Source organism: Plectropomus leopardus, chromosome 21, assembly GCF_026936395.1.
Source record: "Plectropomus leopardus strain MGB_pleo_1.0 chromosome 21, ASM2693639v1, whole genome shotgun sequence".
Classification (NCBI taxonomy): Eukaryota; Metazoa; Chordata; class Actinopteri; order Perciformes; family Serranidae; genus Plectropomus; species Plectropomus leopardus.
The window spans coordinates 8,260,792-8,272,655 of NC_142196.1; the positions used below are offsets into that span (position 1 = coordinate 8,260,792).

Consider the following 11,864-nt stretch of genomic DNA (forward strand, 5'->3'; position numbering starts at 1 on the left):
TGTATTTCAAAAATAGTGTGTATCACAACTCAGTGATCTGAAAATGTGAGTTCAGTAACAGAGTAAGGTTTATTGCCAATGACAAGGTTTTCACTTACAAGAAATTTGTCTTTGTGTTTGCTTTATAAATTAAACATATTAAAAGGAAAAAAAATAAGGCAAAGCTCTGTGAAAATCAAGAAAATGAATATAGAATAGAAAATTTACAAATTAATTATGAAAAGCATACTCAAAAAAAAATACCGCATCGAATTAGCTAGACGTAGAAGTGATAGTAATCATTTTTATGACGTCAGGGGTGAGTAACGGACAAATATGAGTAATCTTGAGATAAATAATACCAGGAAAATGAACAGCTGATTGTCAGCATCGTTGTTAGTTTCTCCTGGCTTTTATTTTGAAAAACACCTGAACCGGAAGTACTTGCACTAGTAGAACTGATGTAACGTTATTCTTCACTATCTACACGTGTGTAACTTAGCTGTCAAAGAAGCGTTTATCCGTCAACAACTACCCACATGACATCGAATTGTAAGTCTACATGTATGTGTTGTATATGGTAGTTTGTTAATGCTCAAAGTTTAAACAAAGAACAGCTAGCGGCTAAGCTAGCAGACTGAACTAAAGTAACGTCAGGTAATTAAAGGATGGTTAACTGTACATTTGTAACGACATGTGCGGTTTTCTGGTACTAAAACACCATAACTTCAACTCGACAATGTTGAGAAATGGTTATCTACATTTTTAGACTTTTGTTCAGTAATTCCTAAACGTTACGTTACAAGCTAGCAGTCTCATTTAACGTCAGCTAAGTAAAGTTCAGTCAGACACATTCATTCCCCTGACAGAACAAACTACTAAGTATTTTAGAAATGCTTGTCGTCGTTTCAATAGCTTGGCTGCTTTGTCACCAACTGATATGCTAAATTAAGCTTTATCGCGTTTTAACAGGCACCGCTGTGTGTTTCCTCTGCAACAATGAGTGACGCATTCAGTAGCAGCTCGGAAACCGTGATTCAGCGAGTGGTGGACGTCGCTGTGAGGACAAACGCACCTCTGGAAAAACTTGAAGAGTTGTATCAGATTAAGAAGACTTGCGACTTCATCAGTGAGCATCGTTTTGAAAAGGTGAGGACATCATGTTCCCTTCAATCGTCTAGTCGTTTAAGTTAATTTGTATAGAGCATTAAATGTCAACACAATATTTGTTAGAAAGCTCTTTTCTACGTTTGATGAGTTTGTCTAAAAATGTTCACAGGTTGCTCTGCAGTTTCCTGATGAGCTGCTGGTGGATTCAGTTGCAATATCAGCAGAGATTGAGAGAAACAGTAATGCCAAGCCGTTCATTTTGGGAGATACATCCTATGGCAGGTAACATACACAAGGTTTATATGAGAAATCACAATTTGCAGGCACTTTAAATTGATCAACCACAGCTATAAAACCACTGATTGGTGAGGTGAGTAACATGTTTCATCTTGTCACAATGCAATGTTCCGCTTGGAAACTATGGGCAAGGCATTCATGTGGATGCCACTTGACACGCAGCACCTAACGAAACGTTGTTGCAGACCCAAATAGCAAAAGTACTTTGCGATGGCAGAGCCTCTCTGAGATTAACGATGTGCAATGGATATAATTAATAAAATAATAAAATATTGCCAGTGGAATGTGACAAAGAGCTCAAGGTATCAACTTGGTTTCCAAATTCCCCAGATCCCAATCTGATTGAGCATCCATGGCACATGCCAGTACTTACAGTGGGGCCTCCTTGGTTTGGCCTCGGCTCTGACCTGTTGAGGCACAGACATATTAGATTTCCTGTGGTGTCTGGCACCAGGATGTTAGCAGTAGATCCTTTGAGTCTTGTGGGTGGTGTGGTGGCGCCTCTGTGATTTGAAAGCCCGGACAATTTCTCAAGATCTTTGTCACGTTCTTTGGACCATTCTTAAACAGTCTTTGCAGTGTGTTATGGCACATTTTCCTGCTGGGAGAGTGCTGTTGCCGGGTGGACTTAGTCTACAGCAATGTTTGGGTGGGTGCTTCTGCTTGTCAACTGGCATCCACATAAATACCAAAACCCAAGTTTTCCTATCAGAACATTGCTTTTTATGAGGTGATGAATGTTATTCACTTAACCTGAGTGGTTTTAATGTTGTGGCTGACATATGCTTTGTATGTGATCGTTTCCAAGTTTTGATCATGTGGTATTTTGAATTAAGAATAGCTTTTGTAAAAAAAAAAAAAAAAAAGTGATCTCAAAAGTGAGGTTAAAAAGCTCTGTGTGTCGTTATTTTTGTCACCATGCTTAATTTTTTTGTTGAATTCTCTTGAGCAGCTGCTGTGTGGACGAGGTAGCTGCAGAACACGTTGGAGCCGACTGCATTGTGCACTATGGCAGCGCTTGCCTCAGCCCGTCTAAACGGCTTCCCCTGCTGTATATTTTTGAGAGAAGAGCGGTGGATCTTGAGAAGTGCGCTTCTGCCTTCAGAGAGCTTTACCCAGACACACAGAGACACATCGTCATCCTCTATGATGTCAACTATGTTCACGCTATAAGTAAGCTATTCTACAGAACCCTGCTGTATGCTCTTTAATCTGGTGTATGAAAGAGGGATTATATCAGGGTTCCCATGGATCCTTAAAAAGTCCTAAAAGGCATTAAATTCATTTATTTAAAAATTGGGTCTCAGTAGGTATTAAAATGTCTTAAATCAATCTTACATAAGTCTCAAAAATGCTCAGACATTGGAAGTAGGGATCATTTTTTATGACATTACATTGTAAAATCTCAAAATAAATGATACTATCTTTTTTGTCTTTTTTATATTTATAATTTACCAGATGCCTCATGCATTAACAGCACAAAAAATATTTTATTATTACAAATAAAATTTAGACAAAGTTGTTCTTAACCTTAAGTAATCGGTGTTGGTTAATGTTGTTTTTTTCCTTCAGTTTTGATTATTGTAAAATTTGTCTTAAATTTCACTGCAAGTGACATAAAAAGTCTTAAAAAGTCTTAAATCTATCTTTCTTTAAGCTGTAGGAACTCTGGTATATGTTCATGTCATGATATTTGGTAGATATTTTCACATTTTAGCTGATTAAGGGTTTGTTAATGGTTTTGTGTTTGACTAAATACAACATATATATTTTTTTTTTTTCCCAGATGATCTTGTGACGCTCCTTTCACCAGAGTACCCAAACCTTGTCATCTCAGAGCTTGTTGTTGAAGGGGAGCAGTGTTACAGTCACGGTCGGATTAAAAGACAACACAAGGACACGTCAGAGCAAGATGAGGACGGGGTTATCTGTCAGTTTGGGAGGCAGCTCTCCTTAAAAAATGGTTTAAGCATCACAGATTACAGTATGTTCTACATCGGCCAAGAGGGAGTGACACTGAGGAACTTCATGATGACTTGGAATCGGTGCTCATTTTGTTCTTTTGACCCCATAAAAATGACTGGGAGGGCCGAGTCAGTAAGCGTCAACCGTGCACTGATGAAGCGATATTACGCTATAGAAAGGGCCAAAGATGCCAATGTGGTCGGCATCCTGGTCGGCACGCTTGGAGTGGCCGACTACCTCAAGATCATCCAGCAGCTGAAAGAGACCATCCGAGCAGCCGGTAAGAAGAGCTACATATTCGCCATGGGGAAACTGAACGTGCCCAAACTGGCAAACTTCCTTGAAATTGACATTTTTGTGTTAATTGCGTGTCCGGAGAACTCGCTGCTGGACTCCAGTGAGTTCTATAAACCTGTCGTAACACCGTTTGAGATGGAGGTGGCCTGCAACAAGAAGAGGGAGTGGTCAGAGGAATATGTCACAGACTTCAGACATCTCCTGCCAGGTAGGATTGGGATTTATTCACATCAGAAATAAAATAACTCCTCTTAGCTTTTTTATGTTAAGGGATTACATTAAAATAATAAGGGGATTAAATGCTGCATTAAATGTTATTTATGTTTATCAAAACAGTTCAGGGAAGGTTTGCTATCATCGTTTAAATTAAGTCTTAAATGTAGGCTGTACTCAAAAATAAAGATTGCAAGGTTAAAGGGGCTCTTTTTGAAATTCAGAGTGTTGTCTGCACACGGTTCTCAATCGGGGAACCAGAGGGGTGCGATGCTTCTGCGACATCTCCAGCCTAATATCAGTGGTAACCGCAGTATAAGCACACTGCCAAGTGGCGGCAATGAGTTAACCAATGGGATACACACATGCACTAACATGCACAGGCGGCCTGACCAGCTCACCACAACAAACCACAGAGAAGCTCGAATTATAACATACACACACGGAGCAGGACTTCATTAGCTGCTCAGGACACCACATCTCCACTATATCTTTACATATCTAATATTAGTTTGCTGCTGTATTAATGTTCTGTATGTTACATATAGAACCTTTAAATTTACTATAGAGTTTGAAAAATCTTATTTACTTTTCAATATGTGCATTGGAGGCCTCAGTGAATATTCCTCTTTTAGTTATTCATGATGAAATTATTTGTATCAACTCCATTCTACATTTTGAGATATTACAGGGATGGTATTGCATTTTTCTTGACTCAAAGAAAAGACTAAAACTTGCATACCCTCCCTAATATGAATACAGTTCTGTTGTTAATAGCCAAACAGCCTAACGAAGAGTCTTTTGCTACATCTAATTTATTTATTTTTCCTCTCAAACTTGCACCAGGTGGAAAAAGTCATGTGCCTTTGGCTGATAAGCAGGAGGGGGACGATGAGACAGACGTGTCTTTAATCACAGGAGCTCTGCGAAGCAAGAATCTGTTGAGCAGTGAGCCGGCAGTGTCCTCTTTTGGGTCTTCGGTGGTCCTCAGGAACCAGACGCTGACTGTAGCCACCAACTCAGCCGGTATGCCGCATATAAAAACACTGTTTGCTTTCATTTCCACACAGCCATATGTTTTATTGTGAAATTTCACACACTTACAGTATTTGGGCATGTGAGCAAACACTAACAAAAGTTCTCAGTCTACTTGTCACTGTCTCGCACAAACACACTTATAAATATCTGGTATTACATCACAGGTTTATGCTTTCTCCTTTCAGCATCTTTTCTGTCAGAGAGAAGCTGGCGTGGCTTAGAGCAGAAGCTTGGGGAGACACCTGTGGTGAAGGCAGTAGAGGGCAGGAAAGGCATAGCTATCGCCTATGAAGAGGAAGGAACGTCTCCATCATAATTTAACAGTAATCCGAAGTCTCGCACTGACAATTCAACCACACCTGCAGGTATTAGATGCATAATTTAATTTCTTGAATCTGTTAGGTTTTCAGAAAATCAATATCTGATATCAATATGTATGTACTGTATGTCAGTATCACTACTACTTATTATCACAATACTTTCTGAATCTCAGAATGTACCTGATTTTATCCAAACATTACAACTTGTCAAACTTATCCAATGGAGTTCTGTCATCATTTGGTTTATTTTAAAGAGAATATGTTATAAATTAGTATTACATTGATATATAGGCCCTGAGTAATCAAATTTAGTTTCTTATAAAAATGGTTGGGCATTTCTGACCACTTTTCAACTTTTGCTTCTTAAATGTTTCTTTTTTGTTAACATTTTTGTATTTAAATTACTGGCCATTGGCAGGAACTTCTTCCACAAAGGATGCTGGAAATATACCAGTGTTTCCATTACACTGCCCTTCCAGCCAATCCTGGTTAACTAAAGAAAAAGAGGAAATTATGAATTTGTATCATATTTCTTGGAAAATGAATAGCATTTCCAAATATATGTGTCAGAAAAGAACTCAGAGTCTCACCTTTAGAGAGGAACGTGATTGTGTCGCCTTCGTGAAAACTGAGATCTTCAGGATTTGAGGACTCATAGGAGTGAATTGCTACCAAGTGAATCTCACTTTTTGGATTTTCATCAGTTTGCTAGAGACACAAAGAGTAGAAAATCATTTTCTGCCCAATTTTATCATAGCTGAAGAAAAAAAAAAGTGATCTGTTTGTGTGGCTTTGTCATTCATGGTGTAAGTTGTATGTAGTAAAATCAGGAAGACAGTTAGCCCAACATGGAGTGCTAACATGGAGCATAAAGCACTCCCATAATATATTAAAAAATCTGCATATGAACAATAATTCCAGTTGACTTCTCAGAACCGCCATGGTGGAGGTATGCAGTTGCTCATATGTTCGTAACGCACAAAATCTCAATAGTCTCAATGTCTTTTTTCCACCCTAAAAAACAATAAATTCCCAGATATCTATTGAATACCATTTTCAGCAAGATCCTAAAAATGAATAACCACCCAAATATCCATATTGGAAGTTACTATTGACCGGAATAACCATTTTAATTACTATCACCGCTTCCTTACCTCTGTGGCCTTACACCACAGCGTGACTCGTCTACCACTGGCACGACTCCACACACTTTCCATTTCTGTGCTGGCATCGATTACGCTTTCCTCCGTTGCCTCAGCGGTTAAACTGAATCAAACAAAACAATTGAATTTTGAACTTCAGTAGTAACACAATACATCAATTAACCTGTAAGACTTTTTTTTAAATGTGTATCTTACCTCAAGGTGATTGCAGAAGGGGTGCGCTTCAGTTTTTTACTGATTTTCTCGATCAGTATGGCATAGGGAGACTCAGGTGGTACTGAGACAGCAAAGGTGAATGTGAAACGGACTTTGATGATATATGAGTTGTCTGTCGGCTCTTCATCCTGGCGTCAAACGACACATTGATTGACTTAAATCATCACAGAAATGATAAGAAAATCCACCTTAAATACTTAATATATTAGCACATTTTGTGGTTACAGGAGTATCACATTCATAGGCAGGACTGGACAGATTACGGATATGACTCGGCATACCTTATGTTGTGTGTCTCCACTGCTGTTACCAGTAGGAGTAAGACCTTTAATACAGAAAATGGGGAAACAAAAAGTTATATGGGTCAAATTATATTTGCAAAAATATCTATTAAAAAACCACCTTTGGTGTGACTGATGGGTTGAGTTGGTCATATGCAATGGTATTAACCACCAAATAGGGAATAGTGCCTGTAGTTATTTCATTTTGCTTGAATAATGTGTAAGAAAGCTCTACCTGGTTTCCTTTCAGGTCTGGTCGGAGGTTCTCGGTTTGGAGGCTGAGATCTTGCCTGTACGTAATTAATTACATTAAATGACGGAGGGAAAAAAAGATTTTCAACATGCTACAGAATGTTAGCAAATACTACAATTTATCAAATGCCTTTTTAGTATTAATGTATTTAAAGGAACTCTTCACCTCATGGTTTAAAAAATACATATTTTCGCGTGTTTTCTACTGCTCAGTGATACTGTTGGCAGGAGTAGTTCCATATCAAGAAAATAGTTCTTAATGAAAATGCTAAAAATACAGTACAATATCTTGAGTTACTGGCCCATGATTTCTGGAAAGAGACGTTGCTTTTGAGCTTTTCTTTTTTTTTGCACTCTTAGCATCACAAGCTGAGTACCATATAGTGCCACTTTGTAACTCATACCAAAATAATTTAGATTGATAAATAGCCCTTCAGATAAGTGGGAAAATATGTATTGAAATTTTGGGGTGAACTGTCTCTTAAACATTTTAAAGTCTCATAACAAAAATTTTGACTACAGGAGACTACACCACTTCTAGAAATACAAGACATCTACAAAACAAAAAAGAAATGATTCGTACTCCTATAGCTGCACAGCGTGTTCAAGTATTGGCATTATTATAGCAATCTGCGATATCACCAACAAAGTAATGTACAAAATTAGGTCCATTGCTTACCCCATTTTGTTTAGACGCCAAAGAGATCTCCAAACGTTCCAGGTAATTGTAAGGAACGAGTCCCCTCTGTAATATACATGATAAATGATGAATACTCTTAAGTGACATAAACATGATATTAAAAATAGGAAAAAAACACAATTGCCAAATGGAGGTGTTGATAGATGTACACTTGCACAGAGGTGCAGATGTCCAGATTCTGTAGTGGTCTTACTCTTTCATTAAAGACCACATATGCCCAGTTGTCGGCACCCTTCTGCAGCACAAACACGATATTACCCGGCACCACAGCCAACTCGTCACTCGTCTCGGGAACAAACTCAAACAGGACAGTGTGGGGTTCTCCTTCTAAAGCCCTGTGAAGACGGGAGACATCCACATGGCATCAAAACATCTGCTGTCACATAAGCCATGAACTTCACTGAGTAATAATACAAATCTATACTGTTGTTTACATTTACACAGTGATTCTGCGCTTTCATTTTTTGAAAGAATAACATTTTATAGACTTGCTCAATGCTTTTTTCCCCCATATTTTGTATTTCTGTCAACATTTAGACATTATTTTTCCAGTTTATAAATACTCCATTTCCAGTTGAAAATCTGCCATCTATCACAAAGTCTTATCAAATATCAAGGTAATCATTTTTGCCTACAACATGGCTTAATTAGAACAGCTGTCAACAAATTGTATTTTCAAAATTACAGTAACTAAATCTAATGTGTCTTTAGAAAGGAGGACCACGTTTTTATGAATTCAAAGAGACTCTACCTTAGAACTTCAGGTTCTTTTGGACGAGTTGGACCATCTTCAACCTGCCAGATGCAAACAGAAACACAAAGCATCGAATCAGTAGAGCTGAAAAAGGTGTCAGATGCAGCATGTTGTTGCACGGCAGCACAGCAACAATATTTAAAAAGTACCAATAGTCTTTGATATAGTGAAATGTAGCATTTTATTAAAAGCCCCTGGTTTTAAACAGCAGAAAATGTCATTAATACTTGTATATAATACAACCTATCAAAGTTTCCTTATATCATGGCAACAGTGCAATATCAACTTAATCATAACTCAATATAATCTTCCATGTTTTGTGTTTTTGGCATGATATACTGATTTCTTCATCCTTAGATTGTATATTTTTACTTTATTGCCAAAGAGCCCATATGTCACCTGTGGCTGTAATGGGGCAAATCCTGAGAAGGCATCCTGAGGAACGACGGAGGAGACAACCTGCAGATAACAGAAACAAAATGTAGCTCATGTATGGCAAATTGTTACAGTGCAAAGTGACAGCTATAGTGAATTAGATGAGCTCTACTACTCAATGTATCAGCTTATCGGGTATGCAGTATGAGATCAAGTGTTACCTTTGCTTTTCCGAGGTAGTCCTTCTTCTCCAGCTCTGCAACGTAGTGCTTATTTGGTCTGAACAGCACTTTTGATGGGAACTCGACTGGCTTGAAAAGTTTCTGTCTCTGTAGGTGAAATTGCATTGCAATTGATATTATAATATTTGTCATGTAATTCTGTCATGACAAGAAGCTAATTCAGTTGCTGTTCACGCATTTCCACTCATTGCACTGTAAAAATCAACGTGGCTGCATTGACATAGTCCAGGCTGTAATGAAAAATTTAAAAAAAACAGTCTTCTTTGCACGTAAAAACATAGTGGCATTATGACAGAATTTGTCATTTAAAGGGTTAAAATTCTTGAAATTTATGATCAGGACTGATGTTGGTTAAAAAATAAACTCAATGAAAGTAGAAAATCATATTAACGTTAAATATTTTTTTAACCTTTTTTTTTTTTCAAAAGTGCATTTTGTGTACAAAGTGTTTGCAATATTAAAGCAAGCCCTAAGGGTTAATAATTGGTCACTGGCTGGTCAATGTGAAGCGATGCTTTATTAAAAAGCCTCACCTGAGTTGTGGGTGGGTGCATCATCTGTAAAGTCAATGGTTGTTTTGTTTTTTTTAAATATACAAGCTGAATAAATGTTTCTTTGTTGTGAATAAGATTGCATTAAATGATCATGAATAACTGGACAAAATATCTTATTTGTAGATTAAATCAAAATATTTTGTCATGGGTGAGGACTTTTTCTTTATTTTTTTAAATAATTGTGGCTGTGTTGTCTGACCAGGGCGGAGTCCAGAGCTTTGTCGATGATATTGAGCTTGGTATCTGTCTTGTAGTCGAGAGCCTTCACAAGCTTTTCATGGGCTTTTTCCCACTTTCCCATCTGAGCCTCAGACAGAGCCATGTTGAGGAGAACCTATGGCGGGAAACACTGAAGTCGTGTTAGAAGCTTGTCACCACTTTAATCCATCATGCAGACCACAGAATTAAGAATAATGTCTGAATAATGCTTTCTGTTAATTTTCTAAACTTGGAAAACAGTGAGTACATGTCAAATTGGGGTGAATGGCTGACAACAACATTGCCAAAACAAAACAAATTGACCCACTGCTTTTGAACATCATATTACCAAATGCAAAAGTAAAGTTACAGAGATAAAAAAATAACATAGAAAATATAATGGTATCCATTTGAGGGAGACAGGTGCACAGGTATTTCAAAATAAAGGTAATCAGGAATGTAATTAATGTACTGTATGTGGGTTATGAGAAGTATTAAGTGTGCAGAAATGTAAACAGCATGTAAAACAGTAAGTTAAAGTATAAAGGTGAATAAGGTGACATTGTCTGTCTCTAAACTGTTTGACAGTAATCAACAGAAGGCATTTTAACATTTTGGACATTTAAATAAACTCTGGAGGCTTTTGGATTCTTACCTCACATGCGTATAGTTTGTATCTGAGCCCCAGTGCTTTGTAATCTATCAGCTGGTTGCCTCTCAGTGCTTTGAAGGCCTGCTGGAAATCAGCTAAACTCTCCTCATACCTTTGAAAATGCAATAAATAATCCAGTGAGATACTTTTGCATGGAACAAACGTTCAAAAACAGAGCAGTAACAAGGAGTCAATGTCATGATAACAGTAGCATGTAGTATTGTAGTATACGGTATTTGAGATGACTGGTGTGTCTTGCCTCTCTTTTTTGTAAAACGTCATCCCTCTTTGAAAGAAGGCAATAGCCAAATGCTCATCTTTGCCGATGCTGCGATCAAACGCCTGAGAAACAATCAAAAAATAGTCACTTCCTCTAAAGGAAAAGAGAAATGGTTGACTGTACTTCTTCTTTCACAGTGACTTGCACTTTCAGAATGTAAAATATCACAGCATTTCATCTCAGCTTTTTCGGCAACATCGGAAAACAAAATTTGACTTTTTGATGCATATTACAAAATAAATACCATAGTTTTTATGTCAGTAATGTTTTAGCTTGCAGTTCACCAGGAAAGGTCAGACAAACCTTTTCAGCAGCATCAAAGTCTTGGTTAAGAAGATGGAGACAGCCAATGTCAAAATAAATTTTGGAGTTTGGTTCTTTTATAGCCAAGAAAATCCTGAGTGCTTCTGTCAAATCCTGTCTGTCCACACAAGTTACAGCCTCGTCCCACTGGCGCAGAGTGTCCACAAAAGACATAGTGACTGGTTAGGAGTCCACTGAGCTACAGACCAAATTAAGGAAGCTCTTCTGATTTGTATCAGCTCGATCAGGAAGTGTGATGACACTGTCATTATTGGTAAATTTGCAAACCAGGCTTGAAGGCCAACTGGCTATTCTTTCCCCCCACCACATGTGATCGTAAGTGTGTGTTTGTCAGTTTACTTTCCCATATTACTTTCATCCCTTGTACCTAAAATGTTCTGCATCAGAAATGTGTACTTCTATCATTTATTCAGAGGGATATATTTTTTATATATTATATTATTGTATATATATTTTTTAATTTTCAAGATCAAAATGAAAAAGCCTTACATCTGGAAGACCAAATTGAGTTTTATTTTGAATTAATTGTTAATTAATAATGATAATAATAATAATAATAATAATAATAATAACAGAAAAGGGCCCTAGTGTACCAAATGGGGGAGGCATGTCTAATATTTTTTAAGCATATGGGAGGGACTTTTATTTTTTATA

At 37.5% G+C, this 11,864-nt stretch overlaps 2 protein-coding genes across 4 annotated transcripts; one reads left to right on the forward strand and one right to left on the reverse strand.

Moving 5' to 3' along the window:
• The first annotated feature begins 380 nt into the window (after positions 1 to 380).
• Positions 381 to 5,435, forward strand: dph2 (diphthamide biosynthesis 2). 2 transcript variants are annotated; one of them, XM_042510287.2, is made up of 7 exons: positions 381 to 531; positions 952 to 1,128; positions 1,259 to 1,371; positions 2,339 to 2,559; positions 3,173 to 3,856; positions 4,708 to 4,887; positions 5,085 to 5,435. In XM_042510287.2, exons 2-7 carry the CDS (start codon positions 979 to 981, stop codon positions 5,213 to 5,215), a joined length of 1,479 nt encoding a protein of 492 aa, XP_042366221.2. In that variant the 5' UTR covers positions 381 to 531; positions 952 to 978; the 3' UTR covers positions 5,216 to 5,435. The 2 variants fall into 2 exon arrangements, with proteins under 2 accessions (XP_042366221.2, XP_087928194.1); XM_088072068.1 differs by lacking the exon at positions 381 to 531 and adding an exon at positions 545 to 636.
• On the reverse strand, positions 4,911 to 11,386 carry ncf2 (neutrophil cytosolic factor 2). 2 transcript variants are annotated; one of them, XM_042510285.2, is made up of 15 exons: positions 11,190 to 11,386; positions 10,866 to 10,948; positions 10,610 to 10,718; positions 9,956 to 10,090; positions 9,182 to 9,289; positions 8,985 to 9,044; positions 8,583 to 8,626; positions 8,025 to 8,166; positions 7,811 to 7,876; positions 7,115 to 7,169; positions 6,880 to 6,923; positions 6,578 to 6,726; positions 6,374 to 6,485; positions 5,810 to 5,927; positions 4,911 to 5,712 (listed from the first exon to the last, which is right to left on the reverse strand). In XM_042510285.2, exons 1-15 carry the CDS (start codon positions 11,361 to 11,363, stop codon positions 5,621 to 5,623), a joined length of 1,491 nt encoding a protein of 496 aa, XP_042366219.2. In that variant the 5' UTR covers positions 11,364 to 11,386; the 3' UTR covers positions 4,911 to 5,620. The 2 variants fall into 2 exon arrangements, with proteins under 2 accessions (XP_042366219.2, XP_042366220.2); XM_042510286.2 differs by lacking the exon at positions 10,866 to 10,948 and having other exon boundaries at positions 11,190 to 11,353.
• Positions 11,387 to 11,864: the final 478 nt, after the last annotated feature.